Here is a 22,201-nt window from a genome sequence, read left to right as displayed (position 1 = left end):
CCTACACAACCTTGTCGAAACCATGGCTAGAGCGCGCGCCAGACGGGGCGTGTCGTGTCTAGTCCAATGACAGCTCAGCTCCCTCTCCCTGCACTGACAGTACATGTGGTGCGAAGGAAGGAATATCCAAGTTATAGAATCTTGCAAACGTGTTGCGAGAGGACCAGCCTGCAGCAAAACAAATGTCCTGAATTGACATGCCTTTCGTCCATGCCCACGATGACGCCAAACTCCTCGTGGAGTGGGCGTGCACCCCTATAGGGCAAGCGGCTCCCCGGGAAGCATAAGCCAGTCGCACAGCCTCCACTATCCAGTGTGATAGCCTCTGTTTCGACAGCGCGTCGCCTTTCTTGGCACCCGCGTAGCAGACGAAGAGCTGCTCTGAAGTTCGAAACTGACTAGTTCTGTTCACATAAGCACGCAGGGCACGCACGGGGCACAAAGCGCACTTCTGAGACACTGAATCACCGTCCTCATCGGGGCAAAATGCTCGAATTGTACGCCTGCGCTCTGAACGGCGTTGAGAGCACTTTAGGCGAATAGCCGCGCTTGGGTAAAAGTCTGACCATGCAATCGTCCGGTCCAAACTGCATACATGCGCTGTTTACTGACAGGGCATGCAAGTCTCCCACCCGTTTCCCGCAGGCTAGCGCGAGCAGTAGCGCCGTCTTGAATGAGAGCACTTTAATGTCGCTAGACTCAGCTGGTTCAAAAGGTGGGTCGGACAGTGCACTAAGTACTAACGACAGGTCCCAGACCGGCATCTGACGAAGGCGGGGGGGATTAAGCCGCCTAGCTCCCCGGAGAAAACTCGTTATCAAAGGATGTTTCCCCACTGAATGGCCATCCAGCACATCACGAAAAACGGCAATAGCGGCCACGTAGACTTTCAGTGTAGATGGCGAGCTACCAACATCCAGACGTTCCTGTAGGAAGGTCAGAATAATGGAAATATCGCAATTCTTGGGGTCCTCCTTTTTGTCAACACACCAGTTAGCAAACACTTTCCACTTCAGAGCGTATAAGCGCCTCGTCGAAGGGGCTCTAGCCTCGGCTATTGTCTGCAGCACTCGCTGTGATACTCCGCGCTGACCTGCCACACATGCAGGTCCCATAGCTCCGGGTTGGGGTGCCATATGGTGCCCTTCGCCTGAGATAGGAGGTCTCTTCTCGGTGGTATCCGCCACGGGGGAAACCGCGACATGTTCACCAGCTCCGGGAACCACGGCTGGTTGGGCCATTTGGGCGCTACCAAAATCAACGCACATCTCTCCTCTCTGATCTTTTGCAGCACCAGCGGCATTAACTTGATCGGAGGAAAAGCATACTTCCGTCCCTTCGGCCAGCGGCTCGACAGTGCGTCTCCCTCCAGAGGGGCTGTTGTCAAAGCAAAGTACAGCGGGCAGTGAGCGTTCTCCTGCGATGCAAAGAGGTCGATCTCCGCTTTGCCAAACAGATTCCAGATCATGTTTATTGTCTGCGGGTGAAGCCTCCACTCCCCGTGCACGATGCCATTCCTGGACAGCATGTCCGCGCCGCAATTCAAACTGCCCGGCACGTGCACTGCTCGAATCGACAGGAGTACTCTGTCCGTCCATAATAGCAGCCGTCTCGCTAGACCCTGCAGGGATCGCGAACGCAAACCTCCCTGGCGATTGATGTACGCCACCACCGCCGTGCTGTCCGTTCTGATGAGAACATGACGGTCTTTCACAAACGGGAGGAAACTCCGCAGCGCTAGATGGACCGCTTCCATCTCCAAGCAGTTTATATGCCAGCGCGTCTGGTCCCGTCCACGTACCGAATGCCGGTCTGCCATCGCAGAGGGCTCCCCAGCCTGACAGTGACGCATCCGTAGTGACCACTACGCGTCTGCCCAAAGCAGCCCCCTGCTCGAACATGGTCGAATCGAACCAGGGCGCTAGAGTCTCCAGACATGAACGCGTTATAATAAGGCGTTCCGTTCCCGCTCTCCACGCCCGCGGCTGCACTCGGCTCTGTAACCAGTGTTGAAGCGGTCTCATGTGCAACAAGCCCAGTCTGCAGACGGAGGCTGCAGCTGCCATCAGGCCGAGTAGCCTCTGAAACGTTTTTAAGGGGATGGCTCTGCCTTGAACGAATAGGGCTAATGTATTGTGAATCGACTGGATTCTCGGTTCTGACAGCTTCGCGATCATAGCGCGCGAGTCCAGCACCATACCGAGGAATGTGATAGACTGGCACGGTTGAAGCGCGCTCTTCTGTATGTTCACAGACAGTCCCAAACCTGTCAGGTGGGTGAGGAGTCTGCGTTTGTGTTCCTCGAGAACACACTCCGACCGCGCGATGACTAACCAGTCGTCGAGATAGTTCAGAATGCACATTCCACTGAGCTTCAGGGGAGCAAGCGCTGTATTCATGCACATTGTAAATACACGGGGGGCCAGAGCCAGCCCGAACGGCAATACTTTGAACTGGTATGCCACACCTTCGAATGCAAAACGGAGGAAGCGTCTGTGATGCGGGGCTATCTGAATGTGGAAGTATGCATCCTTCAGATCCACTGCAATGAAGTAATCGTCGGGCTGAATGTGCGCGAGGATCTGCTTCACAGTTATCATTTTGAACGCGCGTTTCGCAAGCGCTTTGTTCAATAATCTCAGATCTAAGATGGGGCGCATGCCTCCGTCCTTCTTCGGTACTAGAAAATAACGGCTGTAGAAACCGGAATTTCTCCGCTCTTCGGGTACTATCTCTACTGCTTGTTTGGCCAGGAGAGAGGAGATTTCTGCCCGAAGTAGCGGGGCGCTCTGTTCTGACACCTCTGTCATAATCACACCGCCGAAGCGGGGTGGTCTGCGAGCGAATTGAAGTGTATAGCTGCGTTTTATTGTGTTTAACACCCAATATGATGCCGTCGGGAGCGTCGACCACGCGCTCAGGTGGCTCGATAAGGGGGGCTTTAATGCATGCTGCGGCGGGGGCTGAGCGCCAGCCACCGGGGAAGCACTGACCGCTACATGAATGACAGGTGACTCGTCCGCGGCTTTTCGCACGGGGACATAGATAGCCACCTCCTCGGGTTTCCCCGAGCTTCCGCTCTGCGAAACGTCCCCCGGGGGAGAGGTTTCGCTTATGACGCGGGTAATAGTGTAGGGAGGAAGAAAGCTCTTTTGCTGAGACATGTAATGCACTTTGTTTATTGAAACAGAACACAGCGGTTTCAACATCAACACATTCACGTCGAACTCTGGGCGGGAACACGCCCTCTTCGCAGCGGGTCCGACGAACACGTCCCGCGCTCTCTTCCCCCCGACACGCACATCAGGAACGCTGTTCTTTCTTGCCCGCCGGGCGCCCTTGGCTGCTAGAGGCCGGCTTCGCACCAAAGCGGGGCTTCCTGAACTGCCTCTGGCGGATGGGAGGCTCCGGCTCGCGACGCTCTGCCGCGCTCGGGGAAGCGCGCCTGGTGTGTCCCGCCGGGCGCTGCGCTGACGAAGACCTGGACCTCGCTGCAGGGGGGGCTTGAGACCGTTTCGGCAGGAGATGAGGCATCATCTTAGATTGCTTGACGGTCTCGGCGTACTTGTCAGACAGCGACTCCACCGCAACACCGAAAAGACCCGTAGGGCTCACCGGCGCGTCCAGGAACTGCCTCTTATCAGCATCGCGCATCCCTGACAGCGTCAGCCACAGATGGCGATGCAGGGCCACAAGACTGCCCATATTGCGGCTGATTCCCTGGGCGACCTTCTTAGACGCCGCCAGAGCGAGATCCGCCGCTGTGCGCAGTTTTCTGAGCAACTCCGGGTCCGGGTTTCCCTCATCCAGGGACCCTAGGAGTCGTGTTTGGAAAACCTGCAGGATTGCCATCGTGTGGAGGGCAGATGCTGCATGTCCAGCTGAAGTGTATGCTTTCTCAGCGATGTGGGCAGTAGCTCGACATGGCCTAGAAGGCAGTTGGGCGGTCCTCCAGCCGGGAGAAGACGCCAGATGGGCCGCGATGGCATCCTCGACGGGAGGCAATCGCGTGTATCCCAATTTCTCCGCCCCTTCTACTGTCGTGAGCAGCTGGGTACCTTGTGCATGGGCTCGGGCTGAGTAAGGGGAGCGCCATGACCTGGTGAGCTCCTCGTGGACCTCCGAGAAAAAGGGCGCGGGTCTCCTCGGGGCTTCAGCCTGACGGCCCGCGCCGAGGAAGGAACCGTCCATCCATCTCTTAGACGGCAGCTCCTTGGGAGCTGTCCACTCCAGCTCCATATCCGCCACAGCCTCGGTGAGAATGGCCATAAGCTCCGCATCCAAAGAGGCGGGGGCGCCTTCAGACGGGGACTCGGACCACGCTCCCGGGTCGGAGGCACTGGTAGACATGGCGTCGTCACTGTCGTATCCAAACGAGACCATTTCCCGCGCTTCTTTAGGAGGGCGGTAACTGGCCTCAGTGTAAGTTAAGGGCTCTGCCACGTGAGGATGGCGTGGGTGTAGGGCCGACGTCAGCGCCTCGACAGAGTCCATAGATGGAGTTCTCTGCTGTCTCCCGGTCCGCGGCTCGAGGGCGGCAGACTGGGGAGAGGCAGGAGATACAGGGCCGTCGTTACGTGTAACGGCCAGCCTTGCACGAAGGATCTTGATGGGAAGCTCCTCACAGGCACGACATCCCGATCCTCCGAATGCCGCCTCCGCGTGGGCCCGACCCAGGCATTGGACGCACTGCTCGTGCGCGTCTGGGAATTCGATGGGTCCACCACACATGCGGCAAAGAGACATGATGAAATAATCCACCGGAACGCGAGAGGGGAAAACTCCTTACTATATTCCGCTCTAATGCGTATATCAACGGTAAACCAGACTCGAGTGAAGAAAAAAGATTCTGAGGGTTTTGGCGCCCGCCGTCACCTATATTGGGAGTTGTCAGCCAATCAGGTGAGGGCGGGGGTCGCCATTGGCTATTTGCAAGCAAAAGAGTTATTCAAATCAGACTTCATAATTCGAGGAAAATGGATTTCCCCATACGTAATGTCGAGAGACCGACTCGATAAGGGAACTTCATTTTCATATATCATGTTTTTTTATATATTGTGGCAAAAGCAGATAACTCCACATTTCATTTTTCAGAGTTAAACAAAGCCAAGTAATTGCTATGATACATAATAAAACGCTTGGTTAATCTTTGTAACGTTAATCTTCTCAGCTGACATAGACACCTGTCAAACTTTGTTGTTGTGATTAACGTACACGCAATATAGAGAGCTTTTCCCTCACCACTAACGTGCTGTTTTAGCAAGATTCCGTGAAAAGGTTTCAGCTTTTTTTTCTTTTTTTTTACGCCCCGCATGAATTTTCCTGCATTGAACTTGTTTTAGCGCCCGCCATAGTGAATTTTTGTCCCGCCAAAGTCTTATTTACACTTTCGCCTGGCTCCGAAGAGAGAGAGAGCGCGCGCGTCCGTCTCTCTCTCTCTCTCTCTGCTCGTTCTTTCAGTTATAAACATGTCCTGTCACAAGCGCAGCAGTTCATCTACATTACTCACTGATCAAAAATTCACTATGGCGGGCGGTAAAACAAGTTTAATGCAGGAAAATTCATGCGTGAATTTAACTGAGTAGTAGGCTACATGACCATGCACTCGCACAAATGCGAAAAAATCGGAATTGGGTCACTTGAACCCTGCAGTGTAAATGGGGCCTTAAAGTATATTTTCTTGTTTTAAATATCAATATTAAATATTGCAAAGATGAATTTGTTGATACTGATTTCATTTGATTGGTAACAGCCCTATTGTGTCTTATTTTTATAATTTAATTTGATTAAATTGATGAAATTGACACAAAAGATGATGCATGCATTTAATTAGGTTTAAAAAATGGCTTTTTATAAAGGTAAAAATGCCCATATTAGGTAAAAATCAATTATTTCTGTCACTGCTGTGAACTGACCACCACACAGAGTATGAAGAATATCAAAAACTTTAGGATTCGGCTGTCCACGACAGTCCTAAACCTGTCAAAGTACCAACACAATAAACACACTCAACAAAATATCGACTTATAATCGTTACAGAAAATCCCCGAAAATATTGAAATATAATCATTTGTCAATATCTCACACCCCTACCAGGCTGTAAAAAAATTAATAATAATAATAATTCTTAACATGCGGGGTATATGGAATTAACTCTCTTTTGGAGCCTGTCTCTAGCGGCCAGTTGATGAATGACAGTTTAAGTCACTTCCGTGATTCAAGAGAGAGACCGGGAAGGTTGCTGCTTGTTTCCAACATGTGCTGTAAGCAGTAGACCAATCAAAACAGACTGGGCCATCTGACCAATCAGAGCAGAGTAGGCTCTCAGAGAGGAGGGGTTAAGAGAGTAAAGGCCAGTTCACATCAAGGGCAATAATCTATCTATGAAGATATTAACGAATAGTAGGGGTGTAACAATACATCGATATGGGTCGATGCATCGATCAAACGTCTAACGATACGAAGCATCGATACCGCACATAAAATATCGATATACGGTACCTTTATTTTGACACACTCCACATCCTCACATAACTTTTCTACGCTGAAATAGACGCCTGACAAGATTGACTGAACCCTTTGTCACAAAAGCTGGTATTTTCCACTGTCAAGTGAGATCATGTTTTACAGCAGAAACGACAAGCCCCGAAAAGTCTGTTTTAGTGAATCAGTGCGCAGTATTCAGGTCAGGTGACAAGGCTGCTTGCTGCTTGTCACTTTGAAAAGACGCGCTAGCTGAGAGGAGTTTCGTCAAAGCTGACTAAAAGTGATCGAGGATGGATTTCAGCGAACTTGATGAACCAGTGATATCTTCTTCGGGGCGTAAAAAAAAAAAAAAAAAAAAGCTGAAACCTTTTCACGGAATCTTGCTAAAACAACACGTTAGTGGGGGAAAAGCTCTCTATATTGCGTGGACGTTAATCACAACAACAAAGTTTGACAGGTGTCTATGTCAGCTGAGAAGATTAACGTTACAAAGATTAACCAAGTGTTTTATGTATCATAGCAATTACTTGGCTTTGTTTAACTCTGAAAAATGAAATGTGGAGTTATCTGCTTTTGCCACAATAAAAAAAAAAAAACATGATATATGAAAATGAAGTTTTCTGTTTTTGCAAATGAATTCTTGTTATAGTTATTCACCGTCTCCAAACTAAGCGCTGTCTTGCTCTATCTCCCTCGCACATATTAATCAAAATAAATCGACACGGTGGTAAAAGGTCGGAAGACCAAAGTTTCATGTGGAGCATTCGGAGATTTTTTTTTTTTGAATTACCGCTGGGTGTGAATTGTGCTAAATAAGTTTCCTTATCTTCCCTGAAAAGCGTTCCGGACATTCAGCTGACATAAAACAACACTTTAATTAAACGAAAAAAACTATCCAGTGATGAAATGTTTTCTGTGTTGACAGAAATCTTGGATGTCCATGTCCTAACTGCTGGGAGAATCACACAACGCGCATGACACGTCCAATTCGCGAACTAATGACTCTTTTGAACCGATTCATTTTAATGAATGGTTAAAACAACTGATCTTTCCAACAGTGAACTCAGGAGACGTCTGAATCGGTGTATAACTAATCAGTAACACTTTACAATAAGGTTCTATACATAAATTACATAAATACAGTTTTAAGCTTTAAAATAAATAAAACCACATGTTTTTTTGAAAAGCATATGACTACATTTTTCCACACAGTGCTATCAAGAATCGATAAGAGAATCTTTAAAGAATCAGATCGATAAGCAGAATCGTCAGTGGCACTGATATTGATAAAATCTTATCAATTCCAATCCCTATGTGAAGACAGTAAAATTATAATCAAACATTAAAGAACATAGGCTACATGTTTTTTTAATAGTTTTTTTTTTAGAGTTAAAAGATTAAAAAAAAATTCTAACTAACGCTAACATGAGGTCTTGTCACTGTCAGTCTTTTTACATCAGTGCAAAACTAGGGTAGATTAAGACCACTCTTCATCAGCATTGATTAATCCCATGGCATGTAGCAAAAAAAAAAAGGAAAAAAAAGGTGCGACCAAATCATATGCTGGTGCGACCAACTGAGAAAGTTGGTTAGCACCAGTGCAACCAGTGGAAAAGTTAGTCTGGAGCCCTGCCATGTAAGCAGACAAATCGGATATTCCCCAGTAAATGCGAGTCGTACGTCATTAAAAAAGTGACGTCAACTCAGGTGGACACCACCAACTGAGAACACATGACTTATTATAGGCGCGATGGAGGTCGAAGGCTCAACACAGTGGAGTAATTTTTTCTACACCTTACGAGAGCAATGTTTTTCTGACCTTTGAAAATAGTGCGGAAAGCAAAACACTGCATAATTAGAGATGCGCGGATGAGCTCCAACTTCACCCGAATCTGCAGCCAAAAACAAATCATCCACCTGCCACTCACCTGCACCAATAATTTTCTCTGATTTAAGTATCCGCACCCGATGGTCAAGTTATTATTTGTATGTGTTGTTACGCGTGAGGATAAATGGATGATCATCACCTTCAACAGCGGAGTCGAGGCGCGCATCTAATAGGCTACAATGATGAACATTTCTTTAAAACAAAATTTATTTGACAGAATTACATTTTCTTAATGGCATAAACAGGCTTTTACTCCCTGGAAACTTAAACTGGAATGGAACATGCTCATATTTTAGAGAATGTAGTTAATATTTTCGTTAATAATGATTTATCTATCCACCCGCGACCCACCCGAAATTAATCAGAATGTTATTTTTATTAGCCTACTTGACCCGCCCGATCCGCGGATTATCCGCAGAGCCCCCGCGGATATAACCGCGATCCGCGCATCACTATAATAATTTTGTCTGCTTCTGCATCCATTGCATAGAGCTGTTTTACTTCATTTTCCAGGTCAGAACGTCTACATTTGGTTGTTTTGGCAGTGTATAGTGTAAATGCAAATATCGGATACGGGTCACTTTTAAAAGATGATGTAAGCGGGTCGTCAAAAAAATCGGATATAGTCAGCAAATCGGAATTGGGCATAAAGACCTGCAGTGTAAATGCAGCCTTAATGTGAGATTGAAACAGCCAGTAGGTGGTAGGGATGTCCCGATCCGATCCACGGCATCGGTATGGTGCCGATACTGGCCCAAAACGCTAGATCGGATATCGGAGGGGAGAAAAAAAAAGATCCGATACCTATGATCCGATACCCATTAGGGGTGGAACGGTACGTATTCGTACTGAACGTACGTTCGGTGCATGGATTTACACAGAGAATACACGGTATAAAAATAAATAAAACTCGCGTGCACATTAATTAATGTAATACGGAACTAACTGTTACATACGCGCATATGCGGGTTCTTATAGGGACATCTAATCTGTAGCCCCGCCTTAGCTCTGAACGCGCGTCTATATCGCTTCAAACGTTCACTTTATCATTACACGCACGCGGCGCGTCCTATTCGCTTTGGACGAGCGAATGGATTCAAACTGTTCAAGCATCGAACTAGACGCGATAGACACGAATTTGACGTTCTATTCGCGTTTGGTGTGAACGCAGCAAAATGAACAGGCTGCGATGTCAAGATTTCAATGCGTGTGTGTGTGTGTGTGTCAGAGAGAGAGAGGCACAGGCGCGATCGAACAGTGGAAACATAAAAACATACCCCGTCATTTTCATACAGGACATCATTAAAACTGCAAAAAGTGTTTAGCCTACTTATATTTGTGTAAAACACAACATTGTGCTTTTGTCAAACTGTAAACTCTTGTCAAACTGACTGTCACCCAAAAAACACACACACACACACACACACACACACACACACACACACACACACACACACACACACACACACACAGTTTAAAAGCAAAAATGATCTCATCTTTTGGACATTCATCATATTGCATTGGTTTTTATTTCTTGTCCTAAAACAGCACAACTCTGTTTATTTTTAAGTTACACATTCTACATTGAATAAAACAGAAAATCAAATCATGTTTTTAATGGTAGTATTATTTTATACAGAAATAAATTATTTATAATTCATATGAGAATAAAGTTAAAGTTAATTAAAATTTTAAGGAAACAAATATATTGATCTGAAATATAGCAAATTAATTTTAAATTCATTCAGGTTACCAAACATATCTCAAGGTCTTTTGAATAAAGGGTGGCAGTCTTTCATTATCAGCTGCTGTTGTGGATATACTGGAGAAGTATTTGTTCTCCATTTGAGTGAGATGTTTTTATGTGGCTAATTGTGCAAAGTGCTTCCATATATTTTATTATTAGTAGTATTAGTTCAAGAATAAAATAAAAATATCGGATTGATATCGGTATCGGCAAATAGCCAAAGCTGCGGCATCGGTATCGGTATCGGAAGTGAAAAAGTGGTATCGGGACATCCCTAGTAGGTGGCAGCAAGTCACTGTTAATGAGCGAACCATTGAGATTCATTCAAACGGCTGATTCGTTCAAGGAAAGAAGCATTTGACTATCTTAATCTATCCTAGTCAACTGATTCGTTCAAAAAGCTGATTCACTCAGTAAGGAAACAACGCTGTGTGTGGCTTTGTTTTGAACTATTTTTTGGGTGAAATAGAGCAAAAACTGCCAATATGGTGTCTAAAATGTAAGTCACTTAATATTAATTTCTTGTTTATTAAACTTATCAAATCAATATCACGATATTTGTAGAAAAACTGCACTCTTGTGATATTTATTGCTAAATAATATAAATAAAGACTAAATCAGGCAGTGAAAGCGTGCACTAGTCTAATCTACAAGACTAAATCACGTAGAGTATGCATGCACTCTCTGTGTGTGTGTGTGTGTGTGTGTGTGTGTGTGTGTGTGTGTGTGTGTGTGTGTGTGTGTGTGTGTGTGTGTGTGTGTGTGTGTGTGTGTGTGTGTGTGTGTGAGGGATAGGCTATACTCGACAATGTCAAATGCACATCGTTAAAACAACAATTGTGATATATATCGCATACCCCTACAGCCTGGTACAAAAAGTGGTTTGTTTCTTGAAGTGACAACTGTGAGGGGGGTGAATTTTTTTTTTTTACTCTGAAAAAGTTCTGCATAATTAAGTGCGTGGCCACTTGAGTGACAGGTGGATTGCCACTGCTGTCACTACTAGCCGTTTGTCTGCTGTCTGTTAGCTGTCACGTCACTTTAGCTAATCCCGCCTCTTTGCCCATTTTCGTTTATCCGGAAGTGACGCACAATGACGCGCTGCCAGGATGGCGACGGCAGGCTCTGCCCACTTTGGGCTTCAAAAATGCTCTTCAGAAACCTACAGGTGACGTCACAGACGGACGTAGTGTCCATTGTTTTATACAGTCTATGGTTGGAAACAAACCGCTCATTACCCTTCCTGAATTTCAGCTCTGGAGGCTTCCTCAACTTGATACACAGTGATACGAACAGTAACGATGGCGTCGGTTTTACTGTATTAATTCGAGCCGGTGTTCTCTTCCTTTGGAAGTACATGCAAATTGTATTTGCTCAAAACAGCGTCTTCTCAACAATACAATGTTTGAGAGCAGGTTCAAAGTAGACATTGTTCACGGGCAACCAAGGAATACCATTGATGGGCATTATGCTAAATTGTTACAAACTTACATAGGTTCATGCAGGAAGTAAGACTGGAATTACTGATGACTCGTTTCAGGCAGCTGTTCAGAATCGGTTCGTTCTTTTCGGAGACAATAACTCAATTTATCTGCACTTTAGTCTTTGAAACTTTGCAGACCTTTTACATTCACAAACAACTATATTGCAATGCACACTCCATGAAAGGTCATATATGAAAAAGCATAATAGGGGCACTTTAAAATTGTTGTATAATTGTTATCAGGGCAGGTCAAGCCATTAGGTTGCATAGTGTAGGTGACTGTAGACACCGATTATTATTCATGCAGTATTTAAGACCTCATTAACTGAGAGACTAGTGAAAATTTGAAATTTCTTTTAATGTATGTATGGTAAGAATTTGTGTCTAAGCTAGGCTATGATTTCATCTCTCTATGAAGATTACTCTGGGCAAGGTGTTGACCAGTTACAGAAAGTGATTGACACCATCAAGTCAAACCCAGAAGACAGGAGGATCATCATGTGTGCTTGGAACCCCAAAGGTCTGAATCAAATGTGTAACCTTCCAGCAGTGTTATTTTAATATAATTTATATATTTCTTTGGTATCTATTAATATTTTGAATTTGCTTTTATTTATGTTTTCATTTAATTAAAATTTTAGGATGGCAATTTTAAGTGCTTTTATCATTTTTATTTTTTTTTATATATATATATATATATATATATATATATATATATATATATATATAGCTTTCATTTATTTTTAAGTTGAAGTTTTATTTACCTTTTCATTTTTAAGTTAGTTGCTGTCAGGCAACATTTTTCATTTTCGTTTGTTGTTTATCTAATATTTTATTTCACTCTTTTTTTAGTTATCAAAATGTTTTGTAATAGTTTGTTTTAATTTTAGTTGGAAACTAGTATAGTAACTAAAGGTCAGTTAGTTGCCAAGGTTTAAGTTATTTTTCTTTTCTTTTTTTTCTTTTAAGTTAGTCAAATATTAAAGTTTAAGGTTTTTTTGTTTGTTTTTTTATAAGTCTTTTGGTGACACTTTACTATAAGGTCTTATTTGTTAACATTAGTTAATGTATTAATTAACATGAACTAACAGTCAACAATACACTTGTTACATATATAAAAATACAGTTTGTTCATTGTTTGTTCATGTTAGTTCACAGTGCATTAATGTTAACAAATTTTGGTTTTAATAATGTATTAGTAAATGCTGAAACATTAACTAAGATTAATAAATGCTGTAGAAGTATTGTTCATTATTAGTGAAATGAAACCTTATTGTAAAGTGTTACCAGTTTTTCATCTAATATTGTTTTATTTGACATGTATGCATGATGACAAAAGGATCCATTTTATTGACAGATCTCCCTATGATGGCATTGCCCCCCTGCCATGCGTTATGCCAGTTTTATGTGTCAGACGGTGAGTTGTCGTGCCAGCTGTACCAGCGCTCTGGTGACATGGGTCTGGGTGTGCCATTCAACATTGCCAGCTACGCTCTACTCACCTACATGATTGCCCACATCACTGGACTCAAGGTGAACATATTTCAAAATCTGATGATCTGTAAAAGGGCATCTTCCTGCATACTGTAAATGTAAGGGATAATGTACACTTATCTGGTATTCATCACATATCCATTATTATGCATGATTTGATGCAACGTATAATCATTAAAATAGCTACTCTTGTCAGTTAAGTATATGGACATTTAAAAGGTTATTTCACCCATCAATGAAAATTGTGTCATCATTTACTCACCTCATGTCGTTCCAGTCCCGTAAGACTGTAGTTCATCTTCAGATTACTAAGGAAGATATTTTTTTGATGACAGAATTTTCATTTTTGGGGGAACTAACCCTTTAATATTGTTTTGAGAAAACTAGAAACTTGGAACAGATATGTAGGTATACAGATGTATATTGGTTGAGTTATTTATTAGACCTCAGTATGGAAATTTTGGTTTGTGTACCAACCCTTGTAACACAAAAAGTGCACTGAAGCATACTTAAAGAGCACTTATTATGGAAAAAAATTAACTATAAGGGTGTGTTTACACTTGGCATGTTTGGTTCGATTAAAACAAACCCTGGTGCGTGCCATCCGAACCCTGATGCCACCAAACAAGCGGACCAAGACTGCTGAAAAGATGGGTCTCAGTCCGCTCCCAAACAAACTCTAGTGCGAACGCAACAAAGACATGAAAGCGAACCAAAAGCGGGACTTGATGTCACAAGATGTGACCCTAGAAAGGACAGAATGCTGAAGCATATCTGTTTTTTCTCGCCATAGTCGTGATGTTGCCCGTCACAGGCACAGGTACAGGCATCAGAACGCGTCTCTTCGCTGCAGATCTTCGTTTGTGTGTGTGACGCTGTTTTGACTCCTTTACACATTTTATAATGTCTTCACAAGATCTTAGCTGGTCAAAATACCATCATATGTAGGCTACGCACATACAACAAGGGCATTTTGCCTAGCACACAGCATTGTTTTGGATGCTTGGTAAGTTCCGTTGCGGAATATATGTAATTAAAGCTGACTAATCAGGTTGTAAACATATCCCTATGCCTTTAGGTTTGGTATCAAGCGAACCAAATTACAAGTGTGAACACACCCTTAAAGAATATTCTTAAGTGGGAACTGAATGTAATGTTTTCTGACAAATTTCAATTAAATGAATAAATATATATATATATATATATATATATATATATATATATATATAAATAATCTGATATTTTTTGTGGTAGTAAAAATCAACCTAAGCAAAGACCCTTAGCCTTTAAAATGTCTTAAAATACATGTATAATAAAAACTAGGAAACAATATTTGGTTCAAATAAAGTATCGAAAACAAGTAATCATGGTTTTATAGAACAACTCTGTTAAAAAACATTATTTACCATACACAATCATCAAATCTGATGAAATGGCCACACTACATTCCCAGATAAACGTTATAAGCAACCCAAACTCACAGCATATGCAGAGAGTTTGAGACATGCTCCACACATGTAAAAGATAAGAGTTCATGTGGAACAGCATTTACTGTGAACAGAGCCACTCCGAGACGCACGTAACCTACACGCATATAAATAGAGCGCATATAAATCTGCAGGGCATATATTTATTTAATTGAATCACAGCCATTGTGAATTCACAATAGCAAGCACTATGCTCTAGGTTTCTTTTTTTAAATGGTTATTATCATGTCGTGTAGCCTTAGAAAATGGTCTAATAATGCGGTTCATGGATTCTCGTCCGTGGAATGCGCCACTTCACTTACGGTATTTTGCGGGTTACTCGACAACATGAGAATTTCAATCGAGAATTTTTTTTTAATCGAGAACTCGAATTTAATTGAGGAATCGTGACAGCCCTAGTATTATAGTTTTAGTTTAGATGCAGTTAGCTTAACTTTAGAATAAGCATTTATTTGTAATTCTACATTTGTAATGATGAATTGGCAATTTAGTTTAATTTAGTGTACTTTAAGTACACTGATTGCCTTTTATTTCATTAATATTATATTATCTGCAAATGGGTATATCTTATGTACATATAAAAACTATTTAAAGTACACTTCAAATGCACATCAATCACAATTAAACACTAATTTTTCACAAAGGAAATATATATGTGTGTGTGTGTATATATGTATATATCCATTAATCCAACTAGTTTTATTTAATTTTATTTAACATTTGTGCCTTACAATTTCATGAAGATCATAGCTTGTGAAATCTGCATTCATACTATTTTATGGACAGACTAACCAAACTTGAACTAGCTGAATATATTTTGTACTCATTTTTATTTTCCCTAGCCTGGAGATTTTGTGCATACAATAGGTGATGCCCACATCTATACCAACCACATTGAGCCTTTGAAAGAGCAGGTATGTTTCATAAATTCCATAAAACTAATCTATCTACATTCCTCTACAGTGGTGTGAAAAAGCCAAAGTACACCCCATTAAAAAGTGTATTGTGTGTGTTTTTTTCCTCTCTCATTTCTCAAAACATTAGGGCATATAGATTCTTAGTCCATGTATGAGATTGATGATAAATAAGAAATAACTGTAGGAAGTTACTTCTGGGGATCTACTTATCTTTAGTATCTTTAATAGGCATTTGGATTTCTGTTGGTATTTTTTAATTAAACTTTCATTGTTAAATTATTTCACCTTCACCCATCAATAACTGTACAAATAAAATTCCAATATCAATATTCCTATATATTATGAACATATTTGTTACGGTTGTGTAGGGAAAAGGAGAGGTGAGGATCTGTTTGCAACAATAGTTTATTAAACAAACATTTAAACAAAGATAAGCCATAATAATCCAAATGGTGGAACAGAAACACAACAGCTTTATAAACATGTATGAAAAGACAACGACCAACAAAAGGCAACTGAAACACAGGGGTATATGTATACACCGGGTAACAAAAGCCTAACAAGGAACAGGTGTGGGTAATACATTGTCATGGAAACAAACAAGGGTAACTATAGAAACAAAGGCAAACAGGAACAAACAACAAGAAGAGAACAAAGGGAACATTGAAAACATAAAATAGACTTCATAATAAAAGTCCTAGAACACACAAGACACGGGAAATCGTGACATAATGGTGTGTGTACTTATCTACAGTTTAAAAAGTGTGTTTCTAACATGTCCTGTACCCACAGATTCAGCGAGAGCCACGTCCGTTCCCCAAACTCAAGATCAAACGCAAAGTTGAACAAATTAATGACTTCTCTGTGGAGGATTTTGAGATCTACGACTATAACCCCCATCCTTCAATCAAAATGCAAATGGCTGTTTAGACTTTATAATCATCTTTTACAAAATTTGTTAAATAAAAGAATGTGTTACTTTTTACATAGATTTGTCTTCATTCTATATTTATGCCGACATCCGATTGGTTGTAAATAGCAGACCCAGAGGTGAATCTGCCTAGTCAACCAACCTGCCTTTAATGATTTCGCTATTTGTCCAACTGATCTAGTTGATGCATGAGAAGGGTCATTGGGTTCCTACGCAGTTTGGAAAAGTATGGAAAAAAGCTGTCACTTTAAGAGCTAATGCACGGATCCAATACTTTTTACAAAACAAGCATTTTCTTTCTTTTGCTGAATACTCCTGAATACTCGCCGAGATGGGCATTTTACATAATGCGTCTCACAATTTGCCATCAGAGAGAAGAGAGCGAGAACGCACAGTTGGTATCGGAAGATGTTGAATATGGTCTGAAAATTCTAGAGAGGTTTGGACATTTTAGTCTGGAAAAGTAGCAATGGAATTTTGAGACTGAAAATGTGTAGGAACCCTGGCAGTGGCAAGTGCTGTCTTTCTACTTTGCAATGTTTGAAATAAACTTTAAATACCAATAAATCATAAAAGGGTTGCATATTTGTACTTTTGCAGAGTGAAAATTTGTGTTTTAACATACATATTTAATTGAGTTTGAGATTTCATGTAAAAATCTCCCCCCTGCACCATACATGAGGAATCCTGGGATTTAATTGCAACAACATTACATTTTTAACACAAAGTGGTTATATTATAAATATAGATTTAATGTGACATCTTAGAATTAATAAAAAAAATCATCTTTATTAGGCCTATATTTTGAGAACTTTTTGTCCCCCAAATTTTTTATCTGTGGTGTTTCAACAATGGATGTCAGATTGGACTATTTTCTGTGTGCAAAGGTCATTGTGTTGGTTGATCTGTGGGGCGCATGCTGAGTTACTTCATTCTTACTCATTTTCATATATTTTTTTAACTTTCTAACCATTTCATGTGTAGCACTTCATTAGTAAGCCTATTTCCCTAAAATTATTTCAAATAAAATTTTATTGAACAAAAATATTGCTTGTATAATTGCAAAATGTTAACTATTATCGCCCTGCTCTAATCTGATAAATGTGACTACTGTGTATTATGAAAAAGTGCTGTACAAAATTAAATTGACTTGATTTTACATAGCAATAATTGTCTCATTTCAATTGAAGAATAACCCATAACATTTTATTGGGATGAGGTGAATCCAAAGCCAGCCAAATTATTATGGGAATTACCTACCGTCAGTAGTTGTTTCTTCAGGGAAAGTTGCAACACTTTTCACCCTACAAATGAAATCATAATGGTTTTCCTGTTTTGAATCTTGAAACTATAAGTAAATGTACACTACCGTTCAAAAGTTTGGGGTAAGTAAGATTTTTTTGTTTTTAAAAGAAGTATCTCTTGCTCACCAAGGCTGCATTTATTTGATAAAAAAAAAAACAGTAATATTGTGAAATATTATGAAAATTTAAAATGACTTTTCTATTTTAATATATTTTAAACTAATTTATTCCTGTGATCAAAGCTGAATTTTCAGCATCATTACTCCAGTCTTCAGTGTCACATGATCCTTCAGAAATCATTCTAATATGATGATTTGATGCTCAAGAAACATTCATTATTATTATCAATGTTGAAAACAGTTGTGTACATTTTTTTTTTTTCAAAATTCTTTGATGAATAGAAAGTTCAAAAGAACAGCATTTATTTAAAATAGAATATTTTCTAACATTATACATTTCTTTACTGTAACTTTTGATCAGTTTAACTCATCCTTGATGAATAAAAGTATTGATTTATTTAATTTCTTTCCCCCAAAAAATAAAATTCTTACTGACCCCAAACTTTTGAACGGTAGTGTTTAATGTTACAAAAGCTTTAGATTTCAGATAAATGCTGTTCTTTTGAACTTTCAATTCATCATAGCATCATGAAATAAAAATGTAAATAACTGTTTTCAACATTGATAATAATCATAAATGTTTCTTGAGCATCAAATCATCATATTAGAATGATTTCTGAATGATCATGTGACACTGAAGACTGGAGTAATAATGCTGAAAATTCAGCTTTGATCACAGGAATAAATTACAGTTTAAAATATATTAAAATAGAAAAGTCATTTTAAATTGTCATAATATTTCACAATATTACTGTTTTTTGTTTTGTTTTTTTAAATCAAATAAATGCATATATTTATTTGTGATAAATATATGAGGATATATCACTGGCTGATATTTCTAAATAAGCTCTAACTTTAATAATGTTCAACCAAGGGAAAAAAGGCAAACCCTCCCTTTAAATCTAGTTCATCCTTGGACAAGCGCTTCAGAGCAGAGTTACACAAAACATGCTTAGCAAATTATAATTTTTGTACTTCTACTTTGCTGCCCCCTTTTGGCTTTTAACAATATATTTAAAAGAGCAATGGAGTTCTGCATTATTTGAATGCAATACCTTTCATAACTAATGTATACTCAAAGATAAACATAATGCTAAACATTCAACACATTTATAAGCTCATCTACAACACTGAGTACTGGTACTTCAGTACTTTCAAGACTTCATGTACATTGGAATAAATTAATTTACTGATAGATTGGCCCTGAAAAAGAGGTAAAATCCCCCAATTGGACCTTTAAGAGTGTATGGACAATAAAGATATTTTGTAGTATGTACTAAGCATCATGCCATGCATGACTTTCAATTAACTTTTTAGTTAAACAGGTGAGTGACAAAAATGACCAAATTCTGATATCCTGTTGTTTATACAGTGGGTACGGAAAGTATTCAGAACCCCTTACATTTTTCACTCTTTGTTATATTGCAGCCATTTGCTAAAATCATTTAAGTTAATTTTTTTCCTCATTATTGTACACACAGCACCCCATATTGACAGAAAAACACAGAATTGTTGACATTTTTGCACATTTATTAAAAAAGTAGGGCTGTAATCGCCTAGTCGATTAGTTGGTCGATACGTTCTGGCTCGACCAAAATTCTGATTGGTCGTTTTTTTGCCGCGTTCATTTTGATCAGTTTTGCCGCGTTCATTTCATCAGGTGGAAAGCACTAATTGCTAATGGGGGTGTTTTCAGAGCACCCCTGTTTCACAGTAACAGTCTGTCTTCAGAACGAACACCCCCCTTATTTTCACTTCTTTTGTGACACGAGGTTGCCCAACCCACTGGAGAAGAGAGACAGATTGAAGAAAGTAGGCTACTAGAAGGTTTGCTGAATATTATTTATTTAATTGTGAGAGCGTTTAATTCATAGTCAGTCAGTCCTCTTCTACCATGTCAACAAAGACATCGGCAGTGTGGCCGCATTTAAAAAAAAAAAAGTTAATAGTCTATTCGTGTCTCAGCCGCGAAGCTGAGCTCCACAGAGCGGCTGAAATGATAGTGTCTGTCAGTTATTATAATACACATGACAAAAACAATTGTTTAAATTATGTTGCATATTCTTCAAAAGTTCTTGTGATGATATCACTAGTTGACAACATAGTACTATTTTCGGAAATCGTAGGCTTACTAGGCTATGATATTGCGCAGGTGCACGTGATGCAACGCTGTCAGAGCCGACAGACTCGTGTGTCACTGTCAGACTCATTTCAGTGCAAAATAATTAGGTCAAAAACGATTTAATATACTGCAAATAGCCTACTAGTTTTTTATGTTTATTTATAATTATTTTAGGCGGACAACAAGGCTACCAAGTACTGCGTTTTTTTTCCTAACGTAATTTTTAGTCGAAAATTTCAGGACTTCAGTCGACCAAGATTTTCTTTGGTTGATTACAGCCCTATAAAAAAGAAAACCTGAAATATCACATGGTCCTAAGTATTCAGACCCTTTGCTCAGTATTTAGTAGAAGCACCCTTTTCATCTAATACAGCCATGAGTCTTTTTGGGAAAGATGCAACAAGATTTTCACACCTGGATTTGGGTATCCTCTGCCATTCCTCCTTGCAGATCCTCTCCAGTTCTGTCAGATTGGATGGTAAACGTTGGTGGACAGCCATTTTCAGGTCTTTCCAGAGATGCTCAATTGGGTTTAAGTCAGGGCTCTGGCTGGGCCATTCAAGAACAGTCACGGAGTTGTTGTGAAGCCACTCCTTCGTTATTTTAGCTGTGTGCTTAGGGTCATTGTCTTGTTGGAAGGTGAACCTGAGGTCCAGAGCACTCTGGAGAAGGTTTTCGTCCAGGATATCCCTACTTGGCCGCATTCATCTTTCCCTCGATTGCAACCAGTCGTCCTGTCCCTGCAGCTGAAAAACACCCCCACAGCATGATGCTGCCACCACCATGCTTCACTGTTGAGACTGTATTGGACAGGTGATGAGCAGTGCCTGGTTTTCTCCACACATACCGCTTAGAATTAAGGCCAAAAAGTTCTATCTTGGTCTCATCAGACCAGAGAATCTTATTTATCACCATCTTGGAGTCCTTCAGGTGTGCTTTCATGTGTCTTGCACTGAGGAGAGGCTTCCGTCTCTGCAGTGATGGTTGACTTACTACAACTTTCTCCCATCTCCTGACTGCATCTCTGGAGCTCAGCCACAGTGATCTTTGGGTTCTTCTTTACCTCTCTCACCAAGGCTCTTCTCCCCCGATAGCTCAGTTTGGCCGGATGGCCAGCTCTAGGAAGGGTTCTGGTCGTCCCAAACGTCTTCCATTTAAGGATTATGGAGGCCACTGTGCTCTTAGGAACCTTAAGTGAAGCAGAAATTTTTTTGTAACCTTGGCCAGATCTGTGCCTTGCCACAATTCTGTCTCTGAGCTCTTCAGGCAGTTCCTTTGACCTCTTGATTCTCATTTGCTCTGACATGCACTGTGAGCTGTAAGGTCTTATATAGACAGGTGTGTGGCTTTCCTAATCAAGTACAATCAGTATAATCAAACACAGCTGGACTCAAATGAAGGTGTAGAACCATAGACATGTATAGAAAGGCTAGATGGCTCAAGGCGGAGTCAGCTGTGTCGTCACTTGGCGGCCATCTTAGGTCAGGAGACTGCGCTGCTGCTCCCTGCTGCTGTGGACGGAAGGTGAGTGACATACGCCAACTAAAATGCTCGTAACTTGCTGAATTCTTGACGGATTTACAAACGGTTTGGTTTATTACAAACCTTATTAACGTGGCTATGATTTGTGCTGATGCCGTTTGTGGCTATAATTTTTCACAAGTATGCAGTTAAATAGCCGCATCCCTGACGTTTATGACACACCAAGCCGTTTGAAAATCGGTTGAAAATTGAGCAAAATATAGTTATTTCAGCACTACATGCACAATAGACTTTAATGTTATAACTGGACGAGCGGTCCTGTCCTAAGATGGCCGCCGTGTGACGTCGTCGGGTCCCATTGGCTCTCAGCGCCGGTAAGCTATCTAGCCTTTCTATACATGTCTATGTGTAGAACCATCTCAAGGATGATCAGAAGAAATGGACAGCACCTGAGTTAAATATATGAGTGTCACAGCAAAGGGTCTGAATACTTAGGACCATGTGATATTTCAGTTTTTCTTTTTTAATAAATGTGCAAAAATGTCAACAATTCTGTGTTTTTCTGTCAATATGGGGTGCTGTGTGTACAATAATGAGGACAAAAAATGAACTTAAATGATTTTAGCAAATGGCTGCAATATAACAAAGAGTGAAAAATTTAAGGGGGTCTGAATACTTTCCGTACCCACTGTATGCATCATTTAACAATGATAGTGATACACATCACCAAGTAGTCATTTG

General features: G+C 41.0%; 1 protein-coding gene across 2 annotated transcripts in view; it reads left to right on the top strand.

Annotated features, from left to right (window-relative positions):
- tyms (thymidylate synthetase) overlaps positions 1 to 16,487 on the top strand; it is a 40,614-nt gene extending 24,127 nt beyond the window's left edge. Inside the window, exons 4-7 of one of the 2 annotated variants that reach the window (XM_082161731.1) lie at positions 12,023 to 12,124; positions 12,962 to 13,137; positions 15,428 to 15,499; positions 16,295 to 16,487. In XM_082161731.1, the coding sequence (XP_082017857.1) occupies positions 12,023 to 12,124; positions 12,962 to 13,137; positions 15,428 to 15,499; positions 16,295 to 16,432 (488 nt within the window). In that variant the 3' untranslated portion in view covers positions 16,433 to 16,487. The remainder of the gene's footprint in view (positions 1 to 12,022; positions 12,125 to 12,961; positions 13,138 to 15,427; positions 15,500 to 16,294) is intronic. The other variant, XM_082161732.1, reaches the window with a different exon arrangement.
- The last annotated feature ends 5,714 nt before the right edge of the window (positions 16,488 to 22,201 follow it).

This window comes from Leuciscus leuciscus, assembly GCF_965113295.1.
Source record: "Leuciscus leuciscus genome assembly, chromosome: 2".
Classification (NCBI taxonomy): domain Eukaryota; kingdom Metazoa; phylum Chordata; class Actinopteri; order Cypriniformes; family Leuciscidae; genus Leuciscus; species Leuciscus leuciscus.
This window is presented reverse-complemented; position numbering and strand designations above follow the sequence as displayed.